Genomic DNA, 27,422 nt, shown 5'->3' on the forward strand with positions numbered 1-27,422 from the left:
GGTCTTTTTATAAGAAATCTTTGCAAATACCAACTACTGAAAGAGAGAAATCTAATTCCCTGTTCCTAGACTCAAGGCATTTCAGTTTGCCATACTATGTCTTGATGATCCTAAACAAATTAGCATTTCTATAATTTAACGTCATTGACTTTTTTTTAAAGAGTAACTTTACTTAAATTTATGAACAAGTAGAGAAAAGTGAGGTTTATTATCCCTTTCATTGTTAAGCTAGGCCAGAACTAATCTTTTTAACAAGACTTTGAAGCTGCAAAATTATTATTTTAATATTTAGCATAAGACATTGTTCTGCTGTAAAATTTAAGGGAATAAAGTTCCCAATAGGCATTAAACCTCTTTTGATAGACTATTTGGATACTCTAAAAGGATTTCTATGGCTTTCAACTTACCCTATCTCTTAGTGAAGGTGAGAGCATTCTAGCAAAAGCTATTTTTGGTTCGTTTTCTATTCCTCTAAATACAACCAAACATGTCAAATATCTGAGAATTTGCCTCCTTAAGTTTCCTATATTGGTTCAATGCAGTAATTAAATTTTTTGGTGGAAAGTTTTGTAAATTTTCTCAAGAATCACATACTTTTACTATCTTTACTGATAAAATTACTAAGTTTTGAACTATTAAGGAAAAAGAAGGGGCTTCACTAGATTCACCTTGCTCTGAACCTTTGCCAGGAGTCACAAAATGGTGCACATGGTCATTGGCACTTCCCCCCTCCCCCTTACTAGATATCTGATTTATTGTATGTTTCCTTCCAAGGAAATTTCTTCAATCGGTGCTAGCCACTTGCTTTGGGTCATGCAGACAGCCTTCACCTTTCTCTCCTCTTACCTTTTAGGTTTTGTACAAAATATCGGCTAACTCAAAGGAAATAGGAACACGCTGAATTCAGCAGTGATTCTGCAATGGGAATACAAAAACTTACCCAGATTTTCTTTGGGAGTTATGTGATCTACAGCAGAACATGCCACCTAGTGATTACAATCCTTTTGCTTCCTTACTATCCAGCACTGACTTTCCGAGCACCCCCTGTTGTCCCAGACCTTCCTTTTGTCATGGGCTGGAATGCTCCCACTGAAGTCTGTGCTAAGAAATTTAAGGTAACATTGGATCTGAGCCTCTTTTCTTTTGTTGGAAGCCCTCAAAAAAGAGCCAGAAATCAGAATATCACTATATTTTACAGTGACAGACTGGGCTACTATCCTTATATAAATGAAAAAACAGGTGAAGCTTTCAATGAGGGGATCCCCCAGTTGGCTTCTTTAAAGAAGCATTTAGCCAAAGCAAAGAAAGACATTGATTACTATATTCCATCAGATGACAAATTTGGTTTGGTGATTATTGATTGGGAAAACTGGCGGCCCAATTGGATAAGGAATTGGAATACAAAACACATTTACCAGACCCAGTCTATTGAGCTGATTCATCAACTAAATATAAAATTAAATGATATTGAGGCCTGGAAAGCTGCCAAAACAGATTTTGAAAAGGCAGCAAAGATTTTTATGCAAGAGACTTTAAGATTGGGGAAATCCTTGCGGCCAAATCATTTATGGGGCTATTATCTTTTCCCTGATTGTTATAACCATGACTACAAAAATCCCAATTACACTGGACGTTGCTTTGAGATAGAAAAAGGAAGAAACAATGATTTGTATTGGTTGTGGAAAGAGAGCACTGCACTTTTCCCTTCTATCTATATATCCAAGAAACTCAAGTATTCTCAAAAGACTCAATTCTTTGTACGGAATCGTATTCAAGAAGCCATTCGAATTTCTCAAGTAGTTCATTTCAAGAACCCTCTTCCGATTTTTGTATATGCACGTCCAGTTTTTATTGATGCCTCATATCAATATCTTTCTGAGGTGAGTAAATTATGACAAGAACTGTCAGATTGGTGGTGGTGGAGGTGTTTAAATTGAATTTTATTTTATTAGAATTTTCTTTTAAATAGAAAAAATTTTATTTAATTAATTAATTTAGGATATTTTTCCATGGTTACATGATTGATGTTATTTCCCTCCCCCCACCCCACCTTCAAAAGCTGACAAGCAATTCATCTGGGTTTTACATGTGTCATTGATCAAGACCTATTCCCCTATTATTGATAATTGCACTAGGGTGATCGTTGAGAGTCTACATCCCCTATCATATCCCCATCAACCCATGTGATCAAGGAGTTGTTTTTCTTCTGTGTTTAAAATCCATTTTAAAAGATAACTAAACTCAGCATTTGAAATGCATCCTAGAAAACAAGTTAAGGACTTTATAGACTTGATAATGTGTAAAGATTTTACAATAGCACTATTTGACAGAGAGGGGAAAATATATATTAAAAAGTTTTCTTCAATGGCATCATAGAGATCTTTGTAAGTTTGCTAAGAAAGCAATTATAGAAAAAGAAATCAACAGTTATATTTGTATGACTATACAAGGCAGCCCTTCAATGAATGGAAAGTAATTGTATAGTAAAATATATGAAATATAAATATGCAAAAGTTCATATTTTTTGTTAAAACCCAGGAAATGAGAAATTATCGATTATAAAATATTGTTATCAATAATAATACTTAAAAATGACAGTATGCTTGTGACAATCCTATGATCTTTTGGTGGAGGTCGCAGAAAATACTATATTTACTTAACAAACATTTATTATGTATCTTCTTAGAGCAAGGTGTGGTTTAAGATGCTATTGATTAGTAGTAAGAGTGATAGTCAGGACTTGAGTTTGAATCCTAGCCCTCCTACTTTACTACTTGGCTAAGTCACTAATATTTCTACAAAAAGACGGCATTGTATTAGAAAACCAGAAATGTCATATTCGGATCTAAATGGAGATTTTTATGGTCATATGGGGGAAAAACACCTATAAATAAATATTTTATATATATATAATTTAACAGTTAGGTTATTATTATTATTATTATGCTTAGGTCTGTTTCTGCTCTTCTAGGTATGATATTTTTATTTTACCTTTACTCAATTTATTCCTATATCAATGTTTTCAGGGTGACCTTGTAAATACCATTGGAGAGTCTGTTGCCTTGGGTGTCTCTGGAATAATAATGTGGGGAAGTCTCAATTTTACACAAAGTCAGGTAGGTTGAATTAGTGAGAAATTTTCTCAAGAGCTGTTAATCACCATTGTGAAGGGTTTATAACAGAACTCTTTGAATTTGTGCTAGGTTCAACACCTCTGTATGAGAGATTCTTAAAATGGTTTCATTAAATTAAAAAAATTCTGATAGCTATATTTCAACATAACTGATTTTCCTTGGAATCTTAAGCATTTTAGTTTATGAATTTAAAAACCTTATTCTGAGCAGGAGTCCTTATCATTCACCAGATGATCAAAGGTATCCATAACATAAAAAGATAATATGATTTCAACAAAGGAAATGTAAAATACTTTTCCAAGGAGATGTTTAGTTCACTTATAAAATGGTTCAGGAGAATTTTTATCCTAAGAACTAAAGACGAAAGTTTCGTAGGACATTTTCTATTTTTTCCTCAATAGTATAAGTTGTAGGGGCAGCTGGGTGACTCAGTGGATTGAGAGCCAGGCCTAGTGATGGGAGGCCCTAGGTCCAAATCTGACCTCAGATACTTCCCAGCTGTGTGACCCTGGGCAAGTCACTTAAACCTCATTGCCTCAATACACAGTATTGTCTCCAAGATGGAAGGTAAGGGTTTTAAAAAGAATAGTGTAAGTTCTATATACTGCTGATTTCAAAGTATGACAAATCTTCTCTCAAATATTATTGTTTATGTATTTTTGTCTTTTTCCATATGACCTTTTCTATTCTTTTTTCTCCATCTCTTCAAGTATCACAAATCCCTTCCAAATATCATTGTATCTGTACTTTTATCCTTTTCCCAGATGACCCCTTCTGTTCTTTTTGTCCCCATATCTTCGAGTATCACAAGACCTTTCCCAAATAAATATCATTGTATCTGTACTTTTATCCCTTTCCAGATTATCTCTTTTATGCTCTTTTCCCCATCTCTCCCAAGACCTTCTTTCTCTAATTCTGTCATTTGGAAGTAATAAAGTTATTTTGTAAGAGGAGATTCAGATATAGCAGTATATAAATATTTATCTGTGAATTGAGTCACCCAAGTTCCACTGATAAGCAAGGATTTCTTAGGGGGATAGAGGGACTTAAATGCCATAGTGATAAGGATAAAGGAGTTATATGCATTTGGCTAGAAAAGAAAGAAGTGAAATATTCATTTTCCTCATTGATTATGAGACCAAAAGATAGAGTAAGGATCTGGAAGCATTTGTTATCATATAAATGCTCTCTAGGGAATTAGATGGAATAATTATATAGTCTATCACATGTCTTATTTGGCTGCCCAAACATTCAGCCAACCAATCCATCAACCAACCAACACACTAACATTCACTGAGCTCCTGTTATAAACCACAAACTCTGGAAGAGGGAGTTGACTAGTTCCCCAAAGGTAGAGCTAAGCTTAGATAGAACTTGTAGAAAGATGGTTTTAGGCTTCTTTTAAGGAGATACTGGTTCCTGGGACAAGAAGAAATAATAGAGAAGTCCAAGTATGGCCAGTGGGAAATAGGGTAAAATTTTTCCAAACATCATCCATTCCTTGCTATATCTTCATTTCTTATAAAGCAAAGAATTTCCCGCTTTCTGATATCACTTTAAAAACTTAATTTTGATCTCTAACTAAAGTTTCTCTGAAATTAATTACATCCTAAATTTGTTGATTTAATTTTTTTCCCCACAGAAAACTTGCACAGCTTTAGACAATTACATGAGGACGACTCTCAACCCTTACATTGTCAATGTCACTATGGCGGCCAAAATATGTAGTCAGGTTCTTTGCCAGGGCCAAGGAGCTTGTGTTAGAAAACATTGGAAATCTAGTGACTACCTGCATCTGAATCCAAAGAGATTCACCATTAGAACTCAGCAGGATGGAAGATATGTGGTTTATGGAAAACCCAACCTTCAGGATCTACAAGAATTTTCAGAGAAATTTGAATGCACCTGCTATGCAGGCTCGAAGTGTAAAATAAAAGTCAACATAAAAAGTGTTCGTGACATCAAGGCGTGCATTTCAGAAGGCAATTGTATTGAAACCTATTTAAATTCTAAGCCAGATGACCATACTTCCAGGCTCCTAAACTGGAAACATCAAGTTATTTTTGACCCCCGGAACCCTTTTTCTTTCTACTCTCCTGATATAGAGGATCAGCCGATTTCTAGCATAGAATATGATGGATATGCCATTGACAGGGGTTATTCTTCAAACAATGGCAATAATAATTCAGAGACCACAGTAATCAGTTGTAATTCTACAATGAACTGTTCAGCTGAAGGCACCTATGCGGACTCTGAAAATGGCATGGCTAATGCTTCTTTTCAACATATACCTGTTTTATATCAATCAAAATCTGAAAACAATTTGACATATACAGTGATTTACTCAAAGTCTTGTTCAGTGTTTATGAACTTTTGTACTTATAAGTTTTTTCTTTTTCTAACTGTAGAATTGTTTTTATCAAGTTTTGTTTTTATAGGCATGGAGTAAGGCATGCCAACCCTATACTTGAAATGTGAATCAATCTTTGTGATGGCTCTATCAGAACCATAATCATATTTTTTTTAAATAGGGAGTATGATTTTAGAAATAATTATCTGAATGCTTTAGTAAGTCTGTTTATGGTGAGGCAAGAGCCTTACCTACCAGCAAATAAGGACCCTAAAATATAATATTTTATTTTTATCATTTGTCCCTACTATAGTATATATAATTTTTTGTATATAGAAAATATTTTTGAAATTCAAAGTCAGTCTTTTATCTGATACTTTTACCTTCTTAAGAAAGCTAATTTTGTTTTAAAAGTTACTGTTATGATCAGACATGTATTTTTAGAATTTACACCTCTAAGAATTTACACCTCTACTTCTGCAAAATGTGACCCAGAAATGAGAAGAACCTTGTTCCTGATTCAAATAGAGTAGTTTCTGAGTGCCTTGACAAGGACCAAAAGCTTTTGGTAGCCTGTTTTTTCTTTTGTGAAAATGGAGATGCAAATGAAATCAAGTTACTTTATACTACTGTCTTTTAACTAAATTATAACTTATAATAAAATATTAAAAAATATTGCCTGCCATGGATGTCATGTGTTCAGATATTGTGTTGGCTAAGTAAAGAATTTCTGTGTACTTTGTTTTCTTATTCTTTTGTTTCCATCATAAGTTTCTTTTATAATGTTCTTTTTTCATTTCCTCTTCAGATATACATATATATGTATGTATGTATGTATGTATGTATATATATATGTATATATATATATATATATTTAACCTAGGTCTTTCTAGGTGAAGATAGCCTTTTTTTTTCCTATTTCTTATTTTTATTTTTTTTAAAAAATTTTTTTTAATATATTTTATTTGATCATTTCAAAGCATTATTCGTTAAAGACATAGATCATTTTCTTTTCCTCCCCCCCACCCCCCATAGCCGACGCGTAAGTCCACTGGGCATTAGATGTTTTCTTGATTTGAACCCATTGCTTTGTTGATAGTATTTGCATTAGAGTGTTCATTTAGAGTCTATCCTCTGTCATGTCCCCTCAACCTCTGTATTCAGGCAGTTGCTTTTTCTCGGTGTTTCCACTCCCATAGTTTATCCTTTGCTTATGAATGGTGTTTTTTTCTCCTGGATCCCTGCAAGTTGTTCAGGGACATTACACCGCCACTAATGGAGAAGTCCATTACGTTCGATTATACCACAGTGTATTAGTCTCTGTGTACAATGTTCTCCTGGTTCTGCTCCTCTCGCTCTGCATCACTTCCTGGAGGTTGTTCCAGTCTCCATGGAACTCCTCCACTTTATTATTCCTTTTAGCACAATAGTACTCCATCACCAACATATACCACAGTTTGTTCAGCCATTCCCCAATTGATGGGCATCCCCTCGTTTTCCAGTTTTGGGCCACCACAAAGAGCGCAGCTATGAATATTTTTGTACAAGTCTTTGTGTCCATTATCTCTTTGGGGTACAGACCCAGCAGTGCTATGGCTGGGTCAAAGGGTAGATATTCTTTTGTCGCCCTTTGGGCATAGTTCCAAATTGCCCTCCAGAATGGTTGGATCAATTCACAACTCCACCAGCAATGAATTAATGTCCCTACTTTGCCACATCCCCTCCAGCATTCATTACTTTCCTTTGCTGTAATGTTAGCCAATCTGCTAGGTGTGAGGTGATACCTCAGAGTTGTTTTGATTTGCATCTCTCTGATTATAAGAGATGTAGAGCACTTCTTCATGTGCTTGTTAATAGTTTTGATTTCTTTATCTGAGAACTGCCTATCCATTTCCCTTGCCCATTTATCAATTGGAGAATGGCTTGATTTTTTGTACAATTGATTTAGCTCATTATAAATATGAGTAATTAAACCTTTGTCAGAGGTTTCTATGAAGATTTTTTCCCAATTTGTTGTTTCCCTTCTGATTTTAGTTATATTGGTTTTGTTTGTACAAAAGCTTTTTAGTTTGATGTAGTCAAAATTATTTATTTTACATTTTGTGATTCTTTCTATATCTTGCTTGGTTTTAAAGCCTTTCCCCTCCCAAAGGTCTGACATGTATACTATTCTGTGTTTACCCAATTTACTTATGGTTTCCTTCTTTATGTTTAATTCACTCACCCATTTTGAATTTATCTTGGTGTAGGGTGTGAGGTGTTGATCTATTCCTAGTCTCTCCCACACTGTCTTCCAATTTTCCCAGCAGTTTTTATCGAATAGTGGATTTTTGTCCCAAAAGCTGGGATCTTTGGGTTTATCGTATACTGTCTTGCTGAGGTCGCTTTCCCCCAGTCTATTCCACTGATCTTCCTTTCTGTTTCTTAGCCAGTACCAAATTGTTTTGATGACTGCTGCTTTGTAATATAGTTTTAGGTCAGGGACTGCAAGGCCCCCATCATATGTGTTTTTTTTTCATTATTTCCCTGGATATCCTTGATCTTTTGTTCTTCCAAATGAACTTTGTTATGGTTTTTTCTAAATCAGTGAAGAAGTATTTTGGTAGTTCAATGGGTATGGCACTAAATAGATAGATAAGTTTGGGTAGGATGGTCATTTTTATTATATTGGCTCGTCCTATCCATGAGCAGTTAATGTTTTTCCATTTGTTCAAGTCTAGTTTTAGTTGTGTGGCGAGTGTTTTGTAGTTGTGTTCATATAGTTCCTGTGTTTGTCTTGGGAGATAGATTCCTAGGTATTTTATTTTGTCTAAGGTGATTTTGAATGGGATTTCTCTTTCTAGTTCTTGCTGCTGAGCTGAAGATAGCCTTTTAAGAGAGATTTCTAAAGTTATTCCAGGTACTTGGTATATACACATAGCTTCAGTATTTATAAAGAAAACACTTCCCTTTTAATCCCATTTCTTTTCTCTCTATAATCTTCTAGTAAAACCTCTGTCCCTAAAATAGCATTCTTGACTCAGGTCATATTTCATTATGACAGATGCTTCCATAATCCTAGAGCTTCTCACTTATTTTTGGTTTATAAATCATTTTGAATTTCCCAGTATATCCCTCTTCTTCACTCTTCCTAAAGCCATTAGGAAGTACAGTACAGAATAAAAAGAGGGGAAAACCCCTTAATCAGCACACCTAGTTTAACATATGGAGTGTTATACACTTATAATAATCCAACTTTGCAGATGAAGGCAGGAAGTACCTTCTTATATCTCTTCTTTGGGGTCAGTCTTGAACATCATAATTTTGCAGTATTCAATTTCATTTTTAAAAATTTTCTATTTATATTGTTATAATTATTATTTACATTGCTTTCCTGATTCTGCTTCTTTCACTTTGCATCAGTTCATATGTCTTCCAAAGCTTTTCCTTTCATCAAATTCATTATTTCTTAATAATGCAGTCATGGTTCTTATTCCTTGGGATATATGCCCAGTAGTAGCATATCAGTGTCAAAAAGTGTAGGTATTTTAAAGTTTACACTTTTAAAAAGTTTTAAGATTTGTAAAGCACTGTATATATGTCAGCTCATTTGATCTTTCCAACAACCCTCTGAGGAAAGTGGTATTATCTTCATTGTACAGAGGCACAGAAAGTTAAGTGATTTGTTCAGTCACACAGCTAATGACTGAGGAACAATTTGAACTCAAATCTTCCTGCCTTTAATTTCCTGTGAATTATCTACAGCATCACCTAGCTGCCCCTGTTGGGCAAGGGAATTTTGGAATAGAAGATAATTCACAGCTTGGAAAATATACACAATTTTGATAACTAAGGGATTAAAAGTACAGACTTAAGTTTGCTGTTGGTTTGACAGCTGATAATAATTCACCACCAAGGGAGAAAGCATAGACATGTTAAATTTGGATCAAATATTTAAAATTATTTAAGTCATTTCCAAGAGTTTACATTGCAAAGACATTTCCAACTCATTTGACAGCAAGGAATGGATTTTTTCTTTTTGCTTGCAAAATGATTTTTTTTCTCCACATAACTTTATTCATTACTGAAGGTTTTTTAAATCTCTGCTTGTCCTTTTTTCTTTGGCTGTTTGGGAAAATGCACTTCTTGCTTCTGTATGATGGAAAAGCAAAAATAACCTACTCTTCTTATATTTTTATTTTAGCTGGTAGTTAGTCCTTATCATGGATTTGCATATAAAAATTTCTTCTTCCATGGCATATCCAAAGCTAAAATGAATGATATTTCCATTTTTAACTACCTTCAAGGTTCATTCGATCTCTCAAAGGAACATTCACCAATGGAAAAGTGGTCATTTTTGTCATGTCCTTCATGAATCAATGAGCCTAATAGGACAGGCTTTTTCTTTGAATAATAGTCCCAAACCTTATTTTCTTAACCTTAACACTGAAAGCATGGTGCAGTGTTTCAGACCTCAGTAGGTTTCCTATCAACTCAAGAAGAGGCATTTTTGTGCCAAGGCTCACATTTTCATTTTTAATTAAACAAATTCTTTGATTTGTATCATGATTTTCAGTAGTGAATTGCAGTCCTTGACTACATGACAGGGATGTTGCATTGAACCTGGATTTTGGTACTGCATGCATAAGAATTTGAAACTGATCACAATAATTGAATCCAGGAAGCCATTTCTTTTCTCTGCTGTCTCCGATTTTTTAAAAAGGAAAAAGATATGGAGAACAAGAAGCTCTTTACTTTCTCTACTATTTCCACTAACACCTCTTATGTGGACTGGAAGGGCTCTATGATGAGGATGCTTCTGCAATTCCCTCCCTTGTTGCAGGATTTTAAATTTCTGACTGATGGCTCTGCATGCTCTGGCCCTCAACTATAGCTGCCTTATTCTTTCCTCTCTTCTATTGCATCTATAACAGTATTCTTAGAATTGTTATTCCAATACCTACTCTGCAAAATGATGATGATAATGTTGTTGTTGTTGTTATTATTCTAACTTTGCATCCGAAACACACACTTTCAGGTTCTGAGTCAACTATAGTCACCATGAAAGAGAGAGCAGGTGGGAATTTTCTGTAGGGGAAGGAATAATTTATCTAATGATACAGGTTTGAATCCATATATATATATATATATTTTTTTTTTTTTTGCATCTGATTCAGATCTGGATTTAGTTTCAGAGATAGAGTTAAAAAAGCAATCAGAAAATAGTTCAAACCATGCTTTTACATGTTGGCTAGGACCAAGATTATTTTGAAAAGAGAAATCTCAAGTTCTTCCAACTGTCACCAGGATACGAGTTAGATGGACTTGTTCTAGGCACAACACATAGCCAATAAAAAACATCAAATCTGGGACTAAGTCTTAAGAAAAATAAGTCTTTCCTTAGCATGTGTGACACAACCAACTGTTATTATAGTTTTATTTTTAAAAAGATGTTTCAGTCACATGGAGAGCTTGTTGTTTTCATTATCTGTTAAATCTATCTGCTATTGTGTGGCTCTAAAGACTTGGAATGTTTTCTAAGTAAAGCTTTTTAAAGAGATTCATCCATTCAATTTTTTGATGAAAGGGTTCTCTACTTAAAGGTTTTTTTTTATCCATTTTGCTAGGAGTTTTTTGGACAAGATAATTTGGAGTTTTAAATTAGAATCTATCTAGCTTTTAAATTAAACATTCTGTAGGAATAAGATAACAGGTGTGATTTATCCATAGTTCTTTACTAGAAAGTAGAAAATGATGCTTCCAATTTGGCTCAGAAACAACAAGTTCTAGCATTACATGCCATGTTAATACTATTTTGATTATCACATAATTGTATTTTTCTAGATGATTATAGATTTAAAGTTGGTAACACCATCAAGACCTTAGAGGATAATAAGCTCAACCCTTTCTTTTTTAAAATGAGGAAACTGAGATACAGAGAAGTTAAATAACTTGTTCAGTGTCACACAGCTAGGAGTTGAGGGAGGATTTGAACACAAATTTCCCTGATTCCAACTTCCACACTCTTTCCACAGTTACCTCTTTGTCATCCTGATTAGGAGTTATACATTTTATAAATGAAACTCAGGATTATCTATAGGAAATTTGAGCTTGTAGGTACACTATATAGTTATGAGAAGCATTTGGGAACACAAAAAGTAAAAAGGGTTCTTAACCCTTCTTGTGTCATGGACCCCTCTGGTAAAGCCAATAGACTATGACGTTTTAACTGCATAAGATAAAATACATTAGATTACAAAGGAAATAGAAAGATATGGACAGACAGGTTTATATGAAGAAATCAAAGCCATGGATAGTCATATGAAAAATGCTCTAAATCATTACTGATTAGAGAAATAAAAATCAAAACAATTCTGTCATCTCACACCTATTAGATTGGCTAAAATGAGAAAGGGGCAAAATCACAAATGGTTCACAATATTTGTGAACAAATGCTGGAAGGGATATGGAAACATGGGGATATTAATACTCCATTGGTGGAACTGTTGAATTGATCCAAACATTTTGGAGAGCAATTTGAAATAATGCTCAGAGAGTTAAAATATTGTATATTCCCTTAGAACCAGCAATAACACTGTTGAGTCTGTTTCCCAAGGTGATCAAGGAGAAAAAAGGAAAAGAACTTATATGTTCTAAAATATTTTTAGCAATAAGGGCTAAAAAACATGTTCATTTCTAGAAAAAAAATATATTGTCATCTCTAGGTTCCTTCCAAATAAAACAAACGGAAACAAAGTTGTGTCTTAAACCATTTGAAGCTCAATAAGTCCAAGGATATGTGCCATTACGGAGTTATCTCGTGTTGTAGATACTCTTGATGACTTAGGCACATAATGACCAAAGAGTTGTGTGAGCTAGAAGAAGCCAGGGAGCTTACTTAGAGAGTAATAGGTCTTTCTGAACTGGGGGGCTTCTGCCCTAATCATAAAAGATGGCTTTCCAGAAAGTCCATCTGTAGTCATCTTCACTAGCACAGTCAAATGCAGAGAGTGAACGTGGTCCCACTGTAGTTGTCTGGCTGGTTTCAGTTCAACCTTCTCCTTATAACCCCAGCACATTAATCACATGAGAAGAATTTGGAAAATGTGTGTGTGTGTGTGTGTATGTGTGTATATATATATGAGGGCAGCTAGATAGTTCAAGGGATAGAAGGTCAGATTTGGAGTGTAGAGGACCTGGATTCAAATCTGGCTTCAGACATGTCCTAGTGATGTGATCTTGGTCAAGTCACTTCATACTGATTACCTAGCCCTTGCCATTCTTGTGTCTTAGAATTGATTCTAAGAAAGAAGGTAAGGGTTATAAGAAAAAAAAAGATAATATATGTACAAAACAGCCATATCTTCCTTCTGGAGAACTACATTTCCTTATCTCTTTTTCAAGACCAAGCTTGGTCATAGAGCATTCAGATATTTTTTCCTTTACATATACATTATTGAGATAGATTATTATTTATATTATTTAATGTTCTTTACTTTATTCCTTTAAGTTGTAGTTGTAGTATACTATGCTCTACTTTGTATTTAATGTTTCTTTCAGTAGAGTAATATAATGTAATATAAAGTAAATTCCATTACATTTATGTACTGCAATTTGTCTATATCATCATTAATGAACATCTATTTTTTTTCTTTTTTTTTTCTGTTACCAAAGAGGGCTCTAAAGATTTTTGGCATATACAAGACATTTTTTCTTCCTTGGTATTCTTGTACATGTCTTAAAAGGAAACATACTTTTAAACATTCTAATAATATAACTTACCATTAATGTGATTTGTGATGATTTTCTTATAGTGGCATCTTTGGTAACAATTGAATTCAATGGATAACACAGAATTCTTTTGATAGTTTATTGTATTTTCCATCCTGTATGCTAATCCCAAGAACTCATATTTGTAGAGCACTTTTAGCAGCAACACAAACTATTTTCTTCATAAAACCCTATGAGGTAAGGGATTTGAACAGTATTATTCTCATTTGACAAATGGAGAAATTGAGCTTCAAAGGATTTGTATTTCAGCCAACCAGCCTGTGCTTATAGCTCCTCTTTTGGGGGTGGGGATATGTTCTCAGGAATTATAGAACAATTTTAACATTAACCTGAACTAAACCAAATGCAGGTGACAGATTGTTTTCAGAATTAGGCTGAGAATGAGGGCAAAGAAAATCTCCAAACATTTGTTTTTTTCCAAGTCCAATCTTGCTGATTTTGGGTTTTGGGGAATTCTCTGTTACTTCTCTTGTGAATGATTAAACCTCTTCAAGTACAAAGACTTAGGTTCAAGCCAATGCTTGAACCTAAGTCTTTGTACTCAAGTCCAATGCTTGTTCAATTAAATATTTCAAAAATTAATAAGTATTTATTTTTTCTCGCTCTTACTCCCAGTAAGTTGAAAAAAGAAAAGCAAAACACTTGTAAAAAATATGGATGGTTAAGCAAAACATTCTGTTGCTTTTCCCACCATAGCAAATTGTCAGTGGCAAGGGATGAAGTGATTTTAGATTTGATATAGATAAATAATAATTTAATTATTTTGAAGCCAAAAGTCATGCTAAAGAATTTTTATATCTGGTCATGGACAAAGGTCCAGGAGCAAAAAAAAAATGCTGTGTTAAATATTTGTAATGTATATCAGTGTGGGAGAAATGTTTTTAAAGGGAGGAGGATTCCCTGAATTATCTCCTACTCTAAAGTATAATACCTTTCAGTTAGAATAGATAAACCAAAATATGTTCTTTTTTGAATAGTGGTTGAATGGGTTATCATGTCTGGGATTTAATGCAAACTTACAGATATTTATCATACATTTCTATGCAAGTATTGTGTTAGGCTCCAAAGGAACAAAGACAAAACAATCTATCATCCTTACTGTCGACTAGTACACATGGATAAATGTTATAAGGAGTACATAAGATGAGTCAAATAGTGATATGTGTGGAGAGGTCATTTTTAATTTGGCTGGGGGGACATGAAAGATTCCTTGGAGGAGGCCATATCTAAGTTCTGCCTTGAAGAAAGGGAAGGATGCCACTAGGCAAAAAGATGTAGAGTGAAAATTCCAAGTATAGGAGACAAGGAATGCAAAAACAAAAGGACAGAAAAGTGCTCACTGATATAATTGAGCAATAAAGTCCATTTTAGCTGGAATTCAGAGTCTACAATAAAAGATGCAAAATTAGGTAGTAGTCAAATGATAGAGACCTTGAATATAAATCTAAGAAGTTTGTACTTTATTTACTAAGAAATAGTGTCAGGGCAGCTAGGTAGCTCAGTAGATTGAGAGCCAAACTTAGAGATGGAAGGTCCCAGGTTCAAATCTAGCTTCACACACTTCTTATCTGTGTGACACTGACAGTCCCAATTGCCTAGTCCTTATTGCTTTTCTGCCTTGGAACAAATATGTAGTAGTATTAATTCTAATATGGAAGGTAAGGGTTTAAAAAAAAAGAAATAGTGTCACTGGAGATTTCTGAGCAGGCTGCTGTGTTCAGATTAGTTTGGCAATATGTGCATCAGGACATTAGAGATGATAGCACATTTGGCTATTATTGTAGTTCAGGCAAGAGATTATGAGGGATGGATTACAGGGGTCACTGTTCATCTTTTATTTTGGAGAGGACCAATGACATCACTGGGTGATAGCTTGACTCTTACATGAATTAGATTTAAGTGAGTTAGAGTTGCACATGAATTACATTAATTTACATGAATTAGATTTAAGTGAGTTAGAGTTGCACAAAGATATCAGCCTCATACTCTCTTTCAGAGTCATGGGTGTCCAGTGGTAAGACAAGAGACAGGGTAACTGGCAGTGGTCCAGGATGAAGTAGATGATCTTGGGGTCTTCTATGTCTGACTAAACTCTAAGTACTCCATAGTGCCTGCTTCCATTGCATTCATGGCTATTGGTAGACATTGCTCTCATCTGCTTATTCTGCTAGAGAAACTCTTCACACACTTGGGGTAAAACTCATAGGAGATAATTGGTACTGAGAAAATATCAGTGCCTTGAAACAAAGAGATTCTGAATTCAAATCTCCCTGTTGATTTTTATTGGTTAACAGTGGTAGTAATGAGAATGGGAAAGAGGGAGCAGGTTGCAGAAATTTCTAAAGTAGAATCAATTGAACTTGGTAATTAAGTAGATATTGGTATGAAGGAGAAAAAAATGTAAGACACAAAGTTGGAGCATGGGTGACCAAAGAGGAAAAACTGGAATGTTTAGAAGAGTGTAAGATTTTGTTTGGAAGATGGTGATCTTAATGGGTGAAAGCTGAGTTTGTATGCCTGGCAGAACATTCAGGTGGAAAAAATTGGTAAATAGTGAGAAATGCAAGTCTGGAATTTAGGATCTTCCCTGGGATGCAGACTGAGTCTGCAGTCATCTGAACTGAGGTGATAAATTGAAATTTATGAGAGTGACTTTAGGGAGATGAGAAAAGGACCAAGAATGGAACCTGGGAAGATTCCTACATTTAAGAGGGAAGGGGGAAAAGTCTGCAAAGAAGACAGATAAGTAGAAATGAGAAAAGTCGGAGAGAAACCAGGAGAGTGTAGTGTTATGAAATCTAATGGAGACTAGGAGAATGTGATTAAAGTTATCACATATTATAGAGTTTAAGAAAAATGACTACAAGAGGCCATTGGATTGAATGATAGGAGGCCATGAGTAGTTTCAGAAAGACCTTCCTTTAAAGCACAGTTGTGAGATGAGAAAAATTGAAAATATAAGTGAATGAAAAAAATTTATTAGGTGCATATTATTATAATCCTTGACTCCAAAAGCCAATTTCAAGAGATTTTTGTCTGGTTATTCATTGATCAATTCCCCACACCTGCATCAAATGAAGACAGAATAACAGAATGGAAAAGAGTTTCAGGCTCTTTTGGCTTCCAGCTTTGAAAGAGATGAGCAATTCCAAATACTTTTCAGGCTGCTGAAGAGAGAAAAACTCTGAGATGATGCCAGAAGGTAGAATTTCAATCATGTCCCTATTCTTAGTTTCCTAAATTAGAGATTTAAAGGTATTTTCCTTTGGGTGAGACCTGGAACTCTCTCTCTCTCTCTCTGAGAGGTGATTCAATCTGTATTATCTGGTATATATATTTTCTCTGATTTCTGTTTTACTAGTTTGTTTTTATTCACACATTTTTCAGGCATATGTGACTTATTGTAACCCCATTTTTGGTATTCTTGGCAAAGATACCAGAATGGTTTGCCATTTCATTCACCAGCTCATTTTACAGATGAGTAACTGAGGCAAACAGGGTTAAGTCACTTGGCCAGGGTCACACAGCTAGTAAGTATCCAAGGCTAGATTTGAACTTGGGAATGAGCCTTCCTGACACTTCAGGTTTGACACTGTCCACTTTGTCACTAGATGCTTTTGTTTTACTGTACAGACTTGAAAAATTAATTTATTTACTATATATGATCATTGTGGATTCGGCATTTGGTCAAATTTAGATATAGAACTTGGGGCTCTCCTTTCTCTGTTGAAGAATAATAATCAATAACTTGAATCTAAACTACTTCCCCATGATTAATAATATTTATGGGAAAAGATAGATATTCTATTCCTGTGTCCCTCACTCTGAGAAGAATAGAGTGCCCAGATTCTGGCCCAAACCTCTTGCTTCCCCTCAGAATCAATGTCTTTCTTGGAGAAGAGCCAGGCTAAGAAATACTAGAAATATGTATACTTGTTTCCCTAAACCATATTTATACAAACACATGTGTACCTGTGTAATTTACATGGACAAAGGGGAAAAATGCACCCATTCCACTAACCCCCTCTTACACTGTGTTATAGATACTATAATAGAGTCTAGGGATACTCATATAAAAGATAGTTTTTGTGCTGAAGAAACATATTCTAATGGGGTAAAGTCATATATATATATATATATATACACGCATACATATATACAAACTTGGATGCTATGGAATGGAATTTTGGTTTGTAGAGGCACAGAGACTGAAAATGGTGTCATAAAGAAGTTGGTTGTGACACTTTTTTTCTTGTGGCAATAATAGTACTTATTTGATGACTGTTTTGGGGGAAAGATGTGGAAAATTGGAAGAAAGGGATGGTTTTCTTGGTGGATTATTACTGCATGGATATGAATTATTGCATAGGATGGATAGAGTCAACTAACTAGAGCATGTGAGGCTAGTCTGTGCTCATTTGACAATTAGGACATCTCAGTACCAGAGAATTCCAAGACTTAGGGAACTGATAATATCTAAAGATCACCAGATTCTTTATTTAAAATTTTGTTTTTATTACTTTATAATACAGGAGGACAATTATATGTGAAACCATTAATTTCTATTTCATTCCACTTAGTTAATAAATAATATATAACAAATTCCATATGTTGCTCTTAAAACTGGCTTACTTGTCTGGTGATTTCTTCTAAATTTCCTTCTTTGTCATTTGTATATTTGAAAAATGTTTCAATAAAGCACACATTTATACAAATATGTATATATATCAGCTCTTTTTGTGGAGGCAAAATACTAGAAACTAAGGGAGGGTGGTCATCAATTGGAAAATGCTGAATTACTATATAGCTATCTAATGAAATAATATGGTGCTATAAGAAATGATGAAGGGCATGGTTCAGAGAAATCTGGGAAGATGTCTGAACTGATGAAGAGTAAAATGAGCAGAAGCGGGTACAGTTTGTACAATTGTAGGGATGAACAGTTTAAACACTTAAGAACTTTGAATAATCAACTGTAATTTCATAGGACTAATGAGGAAATAGTCTATTGTGCCTTATATAATTAAAGAATGATGATGTAGAATGGGACATATACTTTTTGAATATTAATAATATGGGATTTTTTTGCCTGACTATGCATAGTTGTTATAAAAGATTAGATTTTGCTTTTTAATTGGTTAGGTGGAGGTATGATGGAAAGAAAATAAAATTTTCTTAAATGAAAAATTAAATTAAAATTTAAAATTAATGTATAAAACAATTCTCTTTTGGTGAATCACTACTGACACTTCCCTTACCACATTAAAAACTCAGAGAAAGAAAGAAAAAAATCCTTGTGACAAATAAGTATAGTCAAGCCAAATGAATTCACATATGGATCATGTCCAAAAATGGATGTGTTTTTCTGTATCTTATATTCATCATCTCTCTTTCAGGAAGTGGGTACCATGCTTAGGTCCTCTGGAGAAATGGTTAGTCTTTACACTGATTAGAGTTTTTAAATCCTCCAAAACATTTTTTTCTTTACAATGATACTTGTCCTCAGATGCATTTTTTCCCCTGATTCTACTCACTTCCCCCTGAATTAGTTCTTAACACTCAATATGGTTTGGAATTATATACTTTTTTTACCATTTCTTATAACACATTAACATCCCATTAGACCCACATGCTACTTGTTCAGCCATTTCCTAATTGTCTAAGAGGAAGCAAGGAAAGAAGGAAGAAAGGAAGAAGTGAAGAAGAGAAAGACAAAGAAAGAAGACAAAAGGAAGAAAAGGAGGGAAGGAAGGAGGGAAGGGACAATGAGAGGAAGGAGGGAAGAAAGGATGGAAAAAATGGAGGGAGAATGGTGGGAAGAGGGGAAGAAGGAAAAGATGCAAAAAAGGACAGAAAGAAGGAGAGAGGGGGTAAGGGAAGGAAGAAACAAAGAAAGATTTATTAAGCTCTTACTATGTAACAGTTATTGAGCTAAATTCTGATGATACAAATATAAACAAAAAAGAGAGTTCCTTCTTTCAAGGAGGTTACATGTGTGTATGTTTTAATACTGGTGGGGGCCTTTATTGCTTTCTCATTTCTCTAGTCCTTATTCAAGGGCTTTGAGCAAAAGACAGGCCCTGTACCCTGTTGAGTTTTTGAGTGTGGTGATTGGTCTTGATGAGTCTCTTCCTTGATCCACTGGTTTCCTTTACTGACCTCTACTTCCCAAGGTTAGGCCTCCCCTCTGTATTTTTTAGGTTAGGAGTGACCAATTTTTAGGCCATTCTGTGGTGACTCAGGACAGAGCACTGAAGACTTAAAGAACCTCTAGGAATCTGGGCTGCTCCAGTCTGAAGGCTGCCAATGTTGAACTGGTTGCTGTTGCCCCAGGGTTTCCAAGGTCCTAATCCTAAGGCTTTCTGATCACCTTGGGCATTTCTAGAGGAAGAGTATTGTCTAGACCCTGAACTCTTTATGCTTTTGGAAACCTTGTCTACATGTGTCTATGGACCATTTCTGGTAGCTTGGGAAGTTACTGGCTTGATTGCTTATAATGTGGCTACTTTTGCTTACTTCCACCAATCTGATTGCCTGTGAGATTATTCTAGTTTCCAATTGTATTTCTTTATCATTATTCTATCTGTTGTAAATTTCAGGTTTTTGCTGGAGGAGATATAGGAGCTGTGTGGTCTGCCTCCATTTCAGGTAGCCATATTGGTTGAAATTCTTGGGTCAGGTCAGACCACAAAGGGATATAGAGTGATGACAAGCAATTTTAGACAAAGACTATAGCCCATTATTTCTGGATGTGTAGTAGTGGAAAAGAGGAGGAAAAAAAAGGACAGTTGGTTGGTAGGGAGCCTTGTTTCAAATTACTCAAAGAGGATTGTTATTGAATAAAAGAGAACAAAGAATGCATGTAGCAGAGGAATAAAAACCAGTACAGAAGAGGAGACTCAAGATGAAACTCCTTAATTCTTGAGGAGATATACAAAGGAATTAGTCTTACCATTTCACTAAGGTTCTATCTTCATGAGATAATTTGTGGAAAAACTGAGTGGCTCAAATCATTAATTCTCAAATTTTAGTGTGTGTGTGTAAAAATTCAGGACAGGAGAAAAGTTGACAGATATGAACTCTAGAATGAAATGAATCAACTTTACAGATAAAAAAGGAAATTATAAATTTAGGGTTGCTATCTTCTGCTTCTTTTGCACTATAACCCTTCATCCACCATGAGCAGCACCTAGCCACAGTGTAGATGTAGAGTAGCTATTTAATGTTGGAGGGCAGCTGAGAGAGTGGCTCAGTGGATAAAGCACCAAGCCTAGAGACAGGAAGACCTGGGTTTAAATCTGGCTTCAGATACTTTTTAGATGTGTGACCCTGGGCAAATCACTTGACTCCAATTGCCTAGCCCTTACCACTCTTCTGCCTTGGAATCAATATTTATATCAATTCTAAGGCAGAAGGTAAAGATTATTTTTTTTAAAAAGTAAGGAAAGAAATCAATGCTAGACCCAATAGACTGCTACACCTACTCTTCCTACTCTGCTCTGAATCCTAGCTTGCAATCTGAACCAGATTGATCTCCAACACTGGGAGGGAGGTCGGGACAGTAAACTTTTATTTACTGAGCTTTGAAAAAAGAAAAGGATTTTGAAAGATGATTATGAATAAAGACTATTTTATGCATAACGGTCAGTCTGAATTGGGATAAGAAATGGGTTGTGGAATGGGGTAACAATTAGTGCTCAGTTTGGCTAGACTATAGAATTTGTAAAGGGGAATAATTTCAAACAAAGCTCAGAATTAATGGAGATCAATTGTGAAGGTCTTTAAATTATAGTCAGAGGAATTTATATTTCATCTTTGATGCAGAAATAATGGGGAGTCATTGAAGTTTTCTGGTCAAGGGAAGGATGTAGTCAGGCTTGTGCTATAGGGAAATTGTTTTATTAGATGTTTGCAGACTGAATTGGTCAGACTAGAGGCAAGGTGAATAACTAGGAGGCTAATATAGTAGTTTAGGAGGAGAGGTGTCAGGGACCTGGATTAGAGTGAGACGAGAAAAGGGGACAGATATAAGAGATACAATGACAAGACTTGGCAACCAATTGGATATGGTGGGGGTGGAGAAGGAAAAGAAAGAGTTAAGAATGAATCCAAGATTATGAGCCTTAGTGACTTGGGAGGACAGTGATGCTCTCATGGATAAACCGCGAACTTCGAAAGGAGGTGAATTTAGGGGGCAATATAATAATCAGTTTTGAGGAGGACACGTTGATTTTGATATACTTGTGTTCAGTTTAGGAGTCAGATACTCCTGTCGGTCTAGTGTTAAGGAGAGACTAGGCTAGATTTTGGGAATGTCCATTAGGGAATTATGTATAGATGATTTCCAGAAGAAATGATGCTTGAATTCGGAGGCAGAAAATGAGATAAGTGAGGAAAGAGAGAGAGAGAGAGAGAGAGATGAAGAGAATCCTTGTTATATATCCCTGAGGGAAATCCATGCTAAGTGGTGCATATGTTGTTTTCTTAGGAATAAAAGGATAAAATAAAGGACTAGGAAATGCCATTGGGTGGGGCTTAGGAAGATCATTTGAGGATGATACTCATTGGAAAGCTTCCTAGACCTCATGAAAAAGAAAATCACTAAACTTTTTGTCCAGCAGGGGGCAGTGGGACAGCATACCATCCTAACCAGTGCATCCAGCACAGTGCTTTTAGTTAGCTCTTGCCTTGACAATGCAGCTTCTTTTCCCTTCATGACTTGGTGCTTTGGAAAAGAGAAGAGATAGCTAGTCACATGCCAGTCCATTATGTCATCATAGGAAAATTAGATGGCTTATTTTACAGATAAAAAAAAATCTAAACATCTGGAATTACAATTATTGAGAAAAATATATAAATAATTGTGGCTTGATTGTTTTTGCAATGATGGGTGTTGGGATATTTATTCTGGGTTTGCTTTGTTTGCTTGTAATGAGTGGTTTAAATTAGATTTTGTTGTTGTTGTAAGTACCATAAATTGCTTTTTGGAAAGGGAGTGGATTATGGGACAGGATGATTTCTTTCCTTCCTCCTTTCCTGACTCCCTATTCACATTTAATAGGTTAAAGTGCTTGTGGAATTTTCCTTGCACATTGAGCGCCTCATACATTTCTCTGGAATAATAAGTAATATATATTTTTTGAAATGTGATGTAGAAAACTTCTTTTCAAAGTTCATCTGAAAGCTTAAGTTATGTATGTACACTCTCTCTATATTTAGGGTCATTTGTAGTCATGAAAAAGAAGAATGTTTTTCAAAAAACTTGCCTCACAAATCTTAGTACCACTAAACATTAACCTAACCTATGAGAATTAGAATTCAACTGTCCATTTAGATAGCTTGTTGTCCTTTAGGGAAGGGATGGTAGAAGAACACTAATCTGAAGGATGGAGATTATGAATTAGAGGCTGCACTTAATCCTCAGCTCCTTTGGGAAACTTTTGTGATTTTATCTGCTACATTTGGTTTATTCCTTTAATCCATGTCTCTAGCCCCATAATTCATTCTTCATATTATCTTTAAAAAAATCTCATCTTCTCTCTTAGAATCAATATTGAGGCCAAATTTGAATGTAGGACCTCCTGTCTCTAGGCTTAGCTCTCTATCCACTGAGCCATGTAGCTTCCATACTTAATATTATTTTCTTCAAGATTATTTTGCATGTGTATATTGCTGTGTAGTCCCTGGAGAAGGGAGACACTAAAAAATGAAAGAACTAGTAGAAAGTTACTATAATAGTTTTGGAGAAAAATGATGAGGGCTTGAACCTGACATCTGGGGTAAGTAATTTCATCATTCTAGGCTTCCATTTCAGGATTTGTAAAATGAAGGAGCTGATCTAGATGATTTTAAGTTTCTCTCCATTTAAATATTTCTGATTCTAAATTCCTCTGAAATTTCAGTTGTGTGCATTTTGTCTATATCATCTCCAGCTAGATTGTAAACACCCAATCAGAAGTGTTAGTAGGCTAGGATTTGTGGGGCTTTGCCCCAGGATTTAAAAATGTAAATCCTACCTCCTGGAAATATTTTCCCAGTCATCACTACCAGACTATACTATGTCCATTGTGAGGTATGTCATAGGATGATGTTATTACAGGCATCCTTCTTTTCCTGCCCAGCTTTATCTTTGCAGCCTTAGGATGCTACTTTCTGCTGGTAACATTTTCATCAGTATAGAAACCCTCAGAAGTCCCAGGATGTATTTTGTCCCACTCCTTCTATTCCCTTCACCTCTAGTTTATCTCCCTGTCCCAGGGCTTATTTTGGGCAAGAATTTGATAGGACTCTACTCATGAACTATTTCTCTTGTCTCTTGCATAGCTCTTTCTCCCCTCTAATACAGTGACTGTTTCACTTTTTTTGCACCTAATATTGAGCACTACCCACACCAGATGTTCATTATAAAGTTGCTTATTCATTAAGCATAGTAGTTGATAAACCCAATCCCCCAATTTCTAGGGGAAGGACTTATTATTTGACAAAAAATTCTGATAAACTTAGATAATGGTCTTGCAGAAATTTAGTTTAGACCAATACCTTATACTATATACTAACACAAACTCCAAATGTATCAAAGATCTAGATTTTAAAAATTACATTATAAATATATTAAAGGAGTTGGGAAGAAATTATCCTTCAGTTCTAGAGATAGAAGAAGAGTTCATTACAAAACAAGTGACAGAGAGGATCACACAGCATAACATGGACAATTTTAATCACATAAATTAAAACTGTTTTGCACAAATCTTATGCATCAAAAATTAGAAGGGAAATAGGTAACTGGGGGAAAATCCTTATAACAAGTTTCTCTAATAAACATTTCATTTTAAAGAAATATGAAGAATTGATTTAGATGGAGAAGACTAATTCCTGAATTAATAAATGATCAAAGGATATTTATAGACAGTTTTAAAAGGAAGAAACCCAAACTATAAAAACTCACATAAAAATTCAAAATCACTGATATTTAGAGAAATACATATTAAAGCAATATTAAAGCAACTCGGAGGTTCTACCCTACACCCATCGGACTGACAAAGATAACAAAGAGGAAAAGACATATGTTGGAAGGAAAGTGGAAAGGTAAATTAACTAGTATTATAAATTAGCCTGGCCATTTAGGAAGGTAATTTATTAAGGTAATTTAAGGTAATTCCCTGAAAGTTACCAAAATTTACTTTGACCCTGCTCTACCACTACTCTGTCTATGCCCCAAAGAAATAAAGTAATAAGAAATAAAGTAAAAAGGAAAAGATCCACATGCATAAAAATATTTATAGCAGTTCTTTTCATAGAAGTAAAAAATCTGAGAATCTTCTGGATAACAGGTGATATTTATATTCATGTATTGCTTTATGTCCCTCAAAAGGATCAAGTATATGTATGTAAAGTTGTATATAAATTAAGCTTAAGATGGAAAACCCATTTTCTTTCATGTATGTATATGTGTACATATGTACGTATATATACATATGTATATACACCTATATGGATTTGATCCTTGGGAGGGACACACAATAGTTCACATATATTATTAAAACCATATGACAAATGAGGAAACTGAGGTACAGAAAAATTAATTGGCTTCTTGAAGGTCAGGGCCATGATTAGTACTCAGGTATTCTCATAGTAAATTCAGAATTCTTTTACATTGTACTACGTTGACTCTAACAGTCCTCTGCTGATTGGAATTGACCAGAAATATGGGGAATTAAGAAAGTGATCTTAGTCTTAATGTCCTTACTTGATACTATGTCTCAGTGGCACCAGTGCCAATGGTTGCTTGTCTAGGGGAATATTGCCAGACCACAATCAATGAGGTAGACTACTTAAACTTTAGGAGTTAGACCCAAGATATTTTATCTACAATTAATGGATGTTTATGCTATTAAGTTTTTCTTCTCTGTCATTTTTTTCTCCTTTAAACACCTCCCTTTTACCCATGTAGGGCTCAATCTTATAAAAACAAATAATTTTAACTAATGATGTGCCATTAGGATTATGTTTAGGAAAGAAATTCTTTAAAAATTGGACAAGAGTAATTAGGTGAATCAATAAGATGAGGCACACATGGGTTTGCAAGTCTGTTCAGTTTTATGTTTGATTCTACTTTTTATTTCCCCTGCCATTCTATCAATTTCAAGGGTAAATTTGATTTTGTAATGGAATACATGCAAGCCTACTGAGTCAAAATCACTTAGTGAGGGGTAGCTGGGTATCTCAGTGGATTGAGAGCCAGGCCCATAGATGGGAGGTCCTGGGTTCAAATCTGGTCTCAGACACTTCCCAGCTGTGTGACCCTGGGCAAGTCACTTGACCCCCATTGTCTAGCCCTTACTGCTCTTCTGCCTTGGAGCCAATACACAGTATTGACTCCAATACAGAAGGTAAGGGTTTATTTAAAAAAATCACTTAGTGAATTGAGGGCCAGTGTTGAAGTCAGAAAGACCTAAGTTCAAATTCTTCTGCCATTTACTAGCTTCGTGAACTTTATCCAAGGGATTTAATCTCTCTAGCTTCAGGTAACTCCACATAATCCTCCTCCTAATTCATGGATATTTTATAATTAATGAATTTCTTTACACTGAGAATTCCCTACACTAGAAAAAGTGATAGATTCTTCCCATATTCATATTCACAGTTTAGCCACAGTCCATGTGGATTTCTTTTAATTAAAATTATAAAATGACAGCATTATTGCTTCAGAATTTTCACCAGCTCCCTTACCAATGCTGATCTAATTCTTTCTTCAATTTTGGATGGTTAATATAATATAGATAACTTTATGCATGTCATTGATTTTACCTTAGCATCATTCTTTTTGCATAACAATTAGTTTACATGAGAATATATAATTCAATTTATTAAGTACTTAATGCATTCTAGGCGCCTAAGGTATAAAGACAAAAAAGATCTATCTTCTGCCCTCAAGTAGTTTATAAAAACCAAACCAAACTCTTTCATTCCATAGGTATGCTATATCCATAGGTATTCTAAAGCATAAGAGTGGTTGCTAATAACCAGGCAATTGGGGTTAAATGACTTGCCCAGGGTCACACAGTAAGGAAGTGTCTGAGGTCAGATTTGAACCTGGGTACTCCTGAATCCAGGACTTTTACTAGAGGTAAAGGGCAAGCATATTGATAAGCAATGCTGTATTCTCTTTCAACAGAACAGTTAAATGAAGTCTTTCCATATGAAATATTTCTGGAGAGGTTTGTTTGTTTGCGTTGATGCATCCATGATCTCTATGATTTGTATATTTCTTCCATTGATACAGAATGAATCAGTGTCCCTGGTAAATTTGCAGGGGATCTACCCAGAGAGCTGGTGACCAATGAGATCTTTTGATACTGTGTGATTAATAATAATAACAGCTGGCATTTATGTAGTGCTTTAAGGTTGATGCACATTAACTCATTTGATCCGCCCGACAACCCTGAGAAGAAGAAACAGTTATTACAACCATTTCATAGATAAGGGAGTTAAGCCACTTCCCGTGGGGTAATGCAAATTGTAAGTTTCTGAACTTAGGTCTTTGAGAGTCCACGTTTTGTGCCATCCAGCTGCCCTGATCGCAGCAGAATGCCAGTGGAGCACAAAGCTGCCCTGAGTCAGCCCTCGCTCTTAACCGATTTGCCTTTTCTTCAGGCTTACATTTCTGGTGTTTCCAGTATATTCCTTTATCCAAGAAGCTCCTTATTTGCTGCAACGTGCATTTTATGCTTTTAGAACTCTTTTCATTAAAAACCTTGAAGTCTTTTGGAAGGCATGCTTAGACTAGAAAAACCACTTCAATCTAACTCAGAACCAGGAAAAGCCCTCCAGCCCTAAATGTCCTGGCAAAGCCTAGTGAATATTAAAAGTAAAATAGTGTTAATTATTCTATTAATTCTACATTTACAATTAGGGCTGACCACCTAGTCCATTCATTTTGATAAAACTCCTTTGTTCCAAAGACTCCATGCATGGGCTTCTGTGTATCCAGGAATTTGGATGGGAAAAGAGAAAAGACATCTTTATATCTACTAACCACTATGTGAAATGTAGTATTTCCTTCAATTATTTAGGAACCTTATTGCAAGAGGGGGGATGTGGCCTTTCGTCTTCCCACAACTGCCAAAGACATCTATGACCTGCGACAGTGGAGAGCCCCTGTCCTGTGA

General features: G+C 35.1%; 1 protein-coding gene across 1 annotated transcript; it reads left to right on the forward strand.

The window, feature by feature from the left end:
• The first annotated feature begins 859 nt into the window (after positions 1-859).
• LOC100017190 (hyaluronidase PH-20) lies at positions 860-27,422 on the forward strand. Its single transcript, XM_007504244.3, has 4 exons — positions 860-1,880; positions 3,027-3,116; positions 4,777-5,427; positions 27,327-27,422. The coding sequence occupies exons 1-4, from the start codon at positions 921-923 to the stop codon at positions 27,420-27,422; spliced, it is 1,797 nt and encodes a 598-aa protein (XP_007504306.2). The 5' UTR covers positions 860-920.

Source organism: Monodelphis domestica, chromosome 5, assembly GCF_027887165.1.
Source record: "Monodelphis domestica isolate mMonDom1 chromosome 5, mMonDom1.pri, whole genome shotgun sequence".
Taxonomy (NCBI): Eukaryota; Metazoa; Chordata; class Mammalia; order Didelphimorphia; family Didelphidae; genus Monodelphis; species Monodelphis domestica.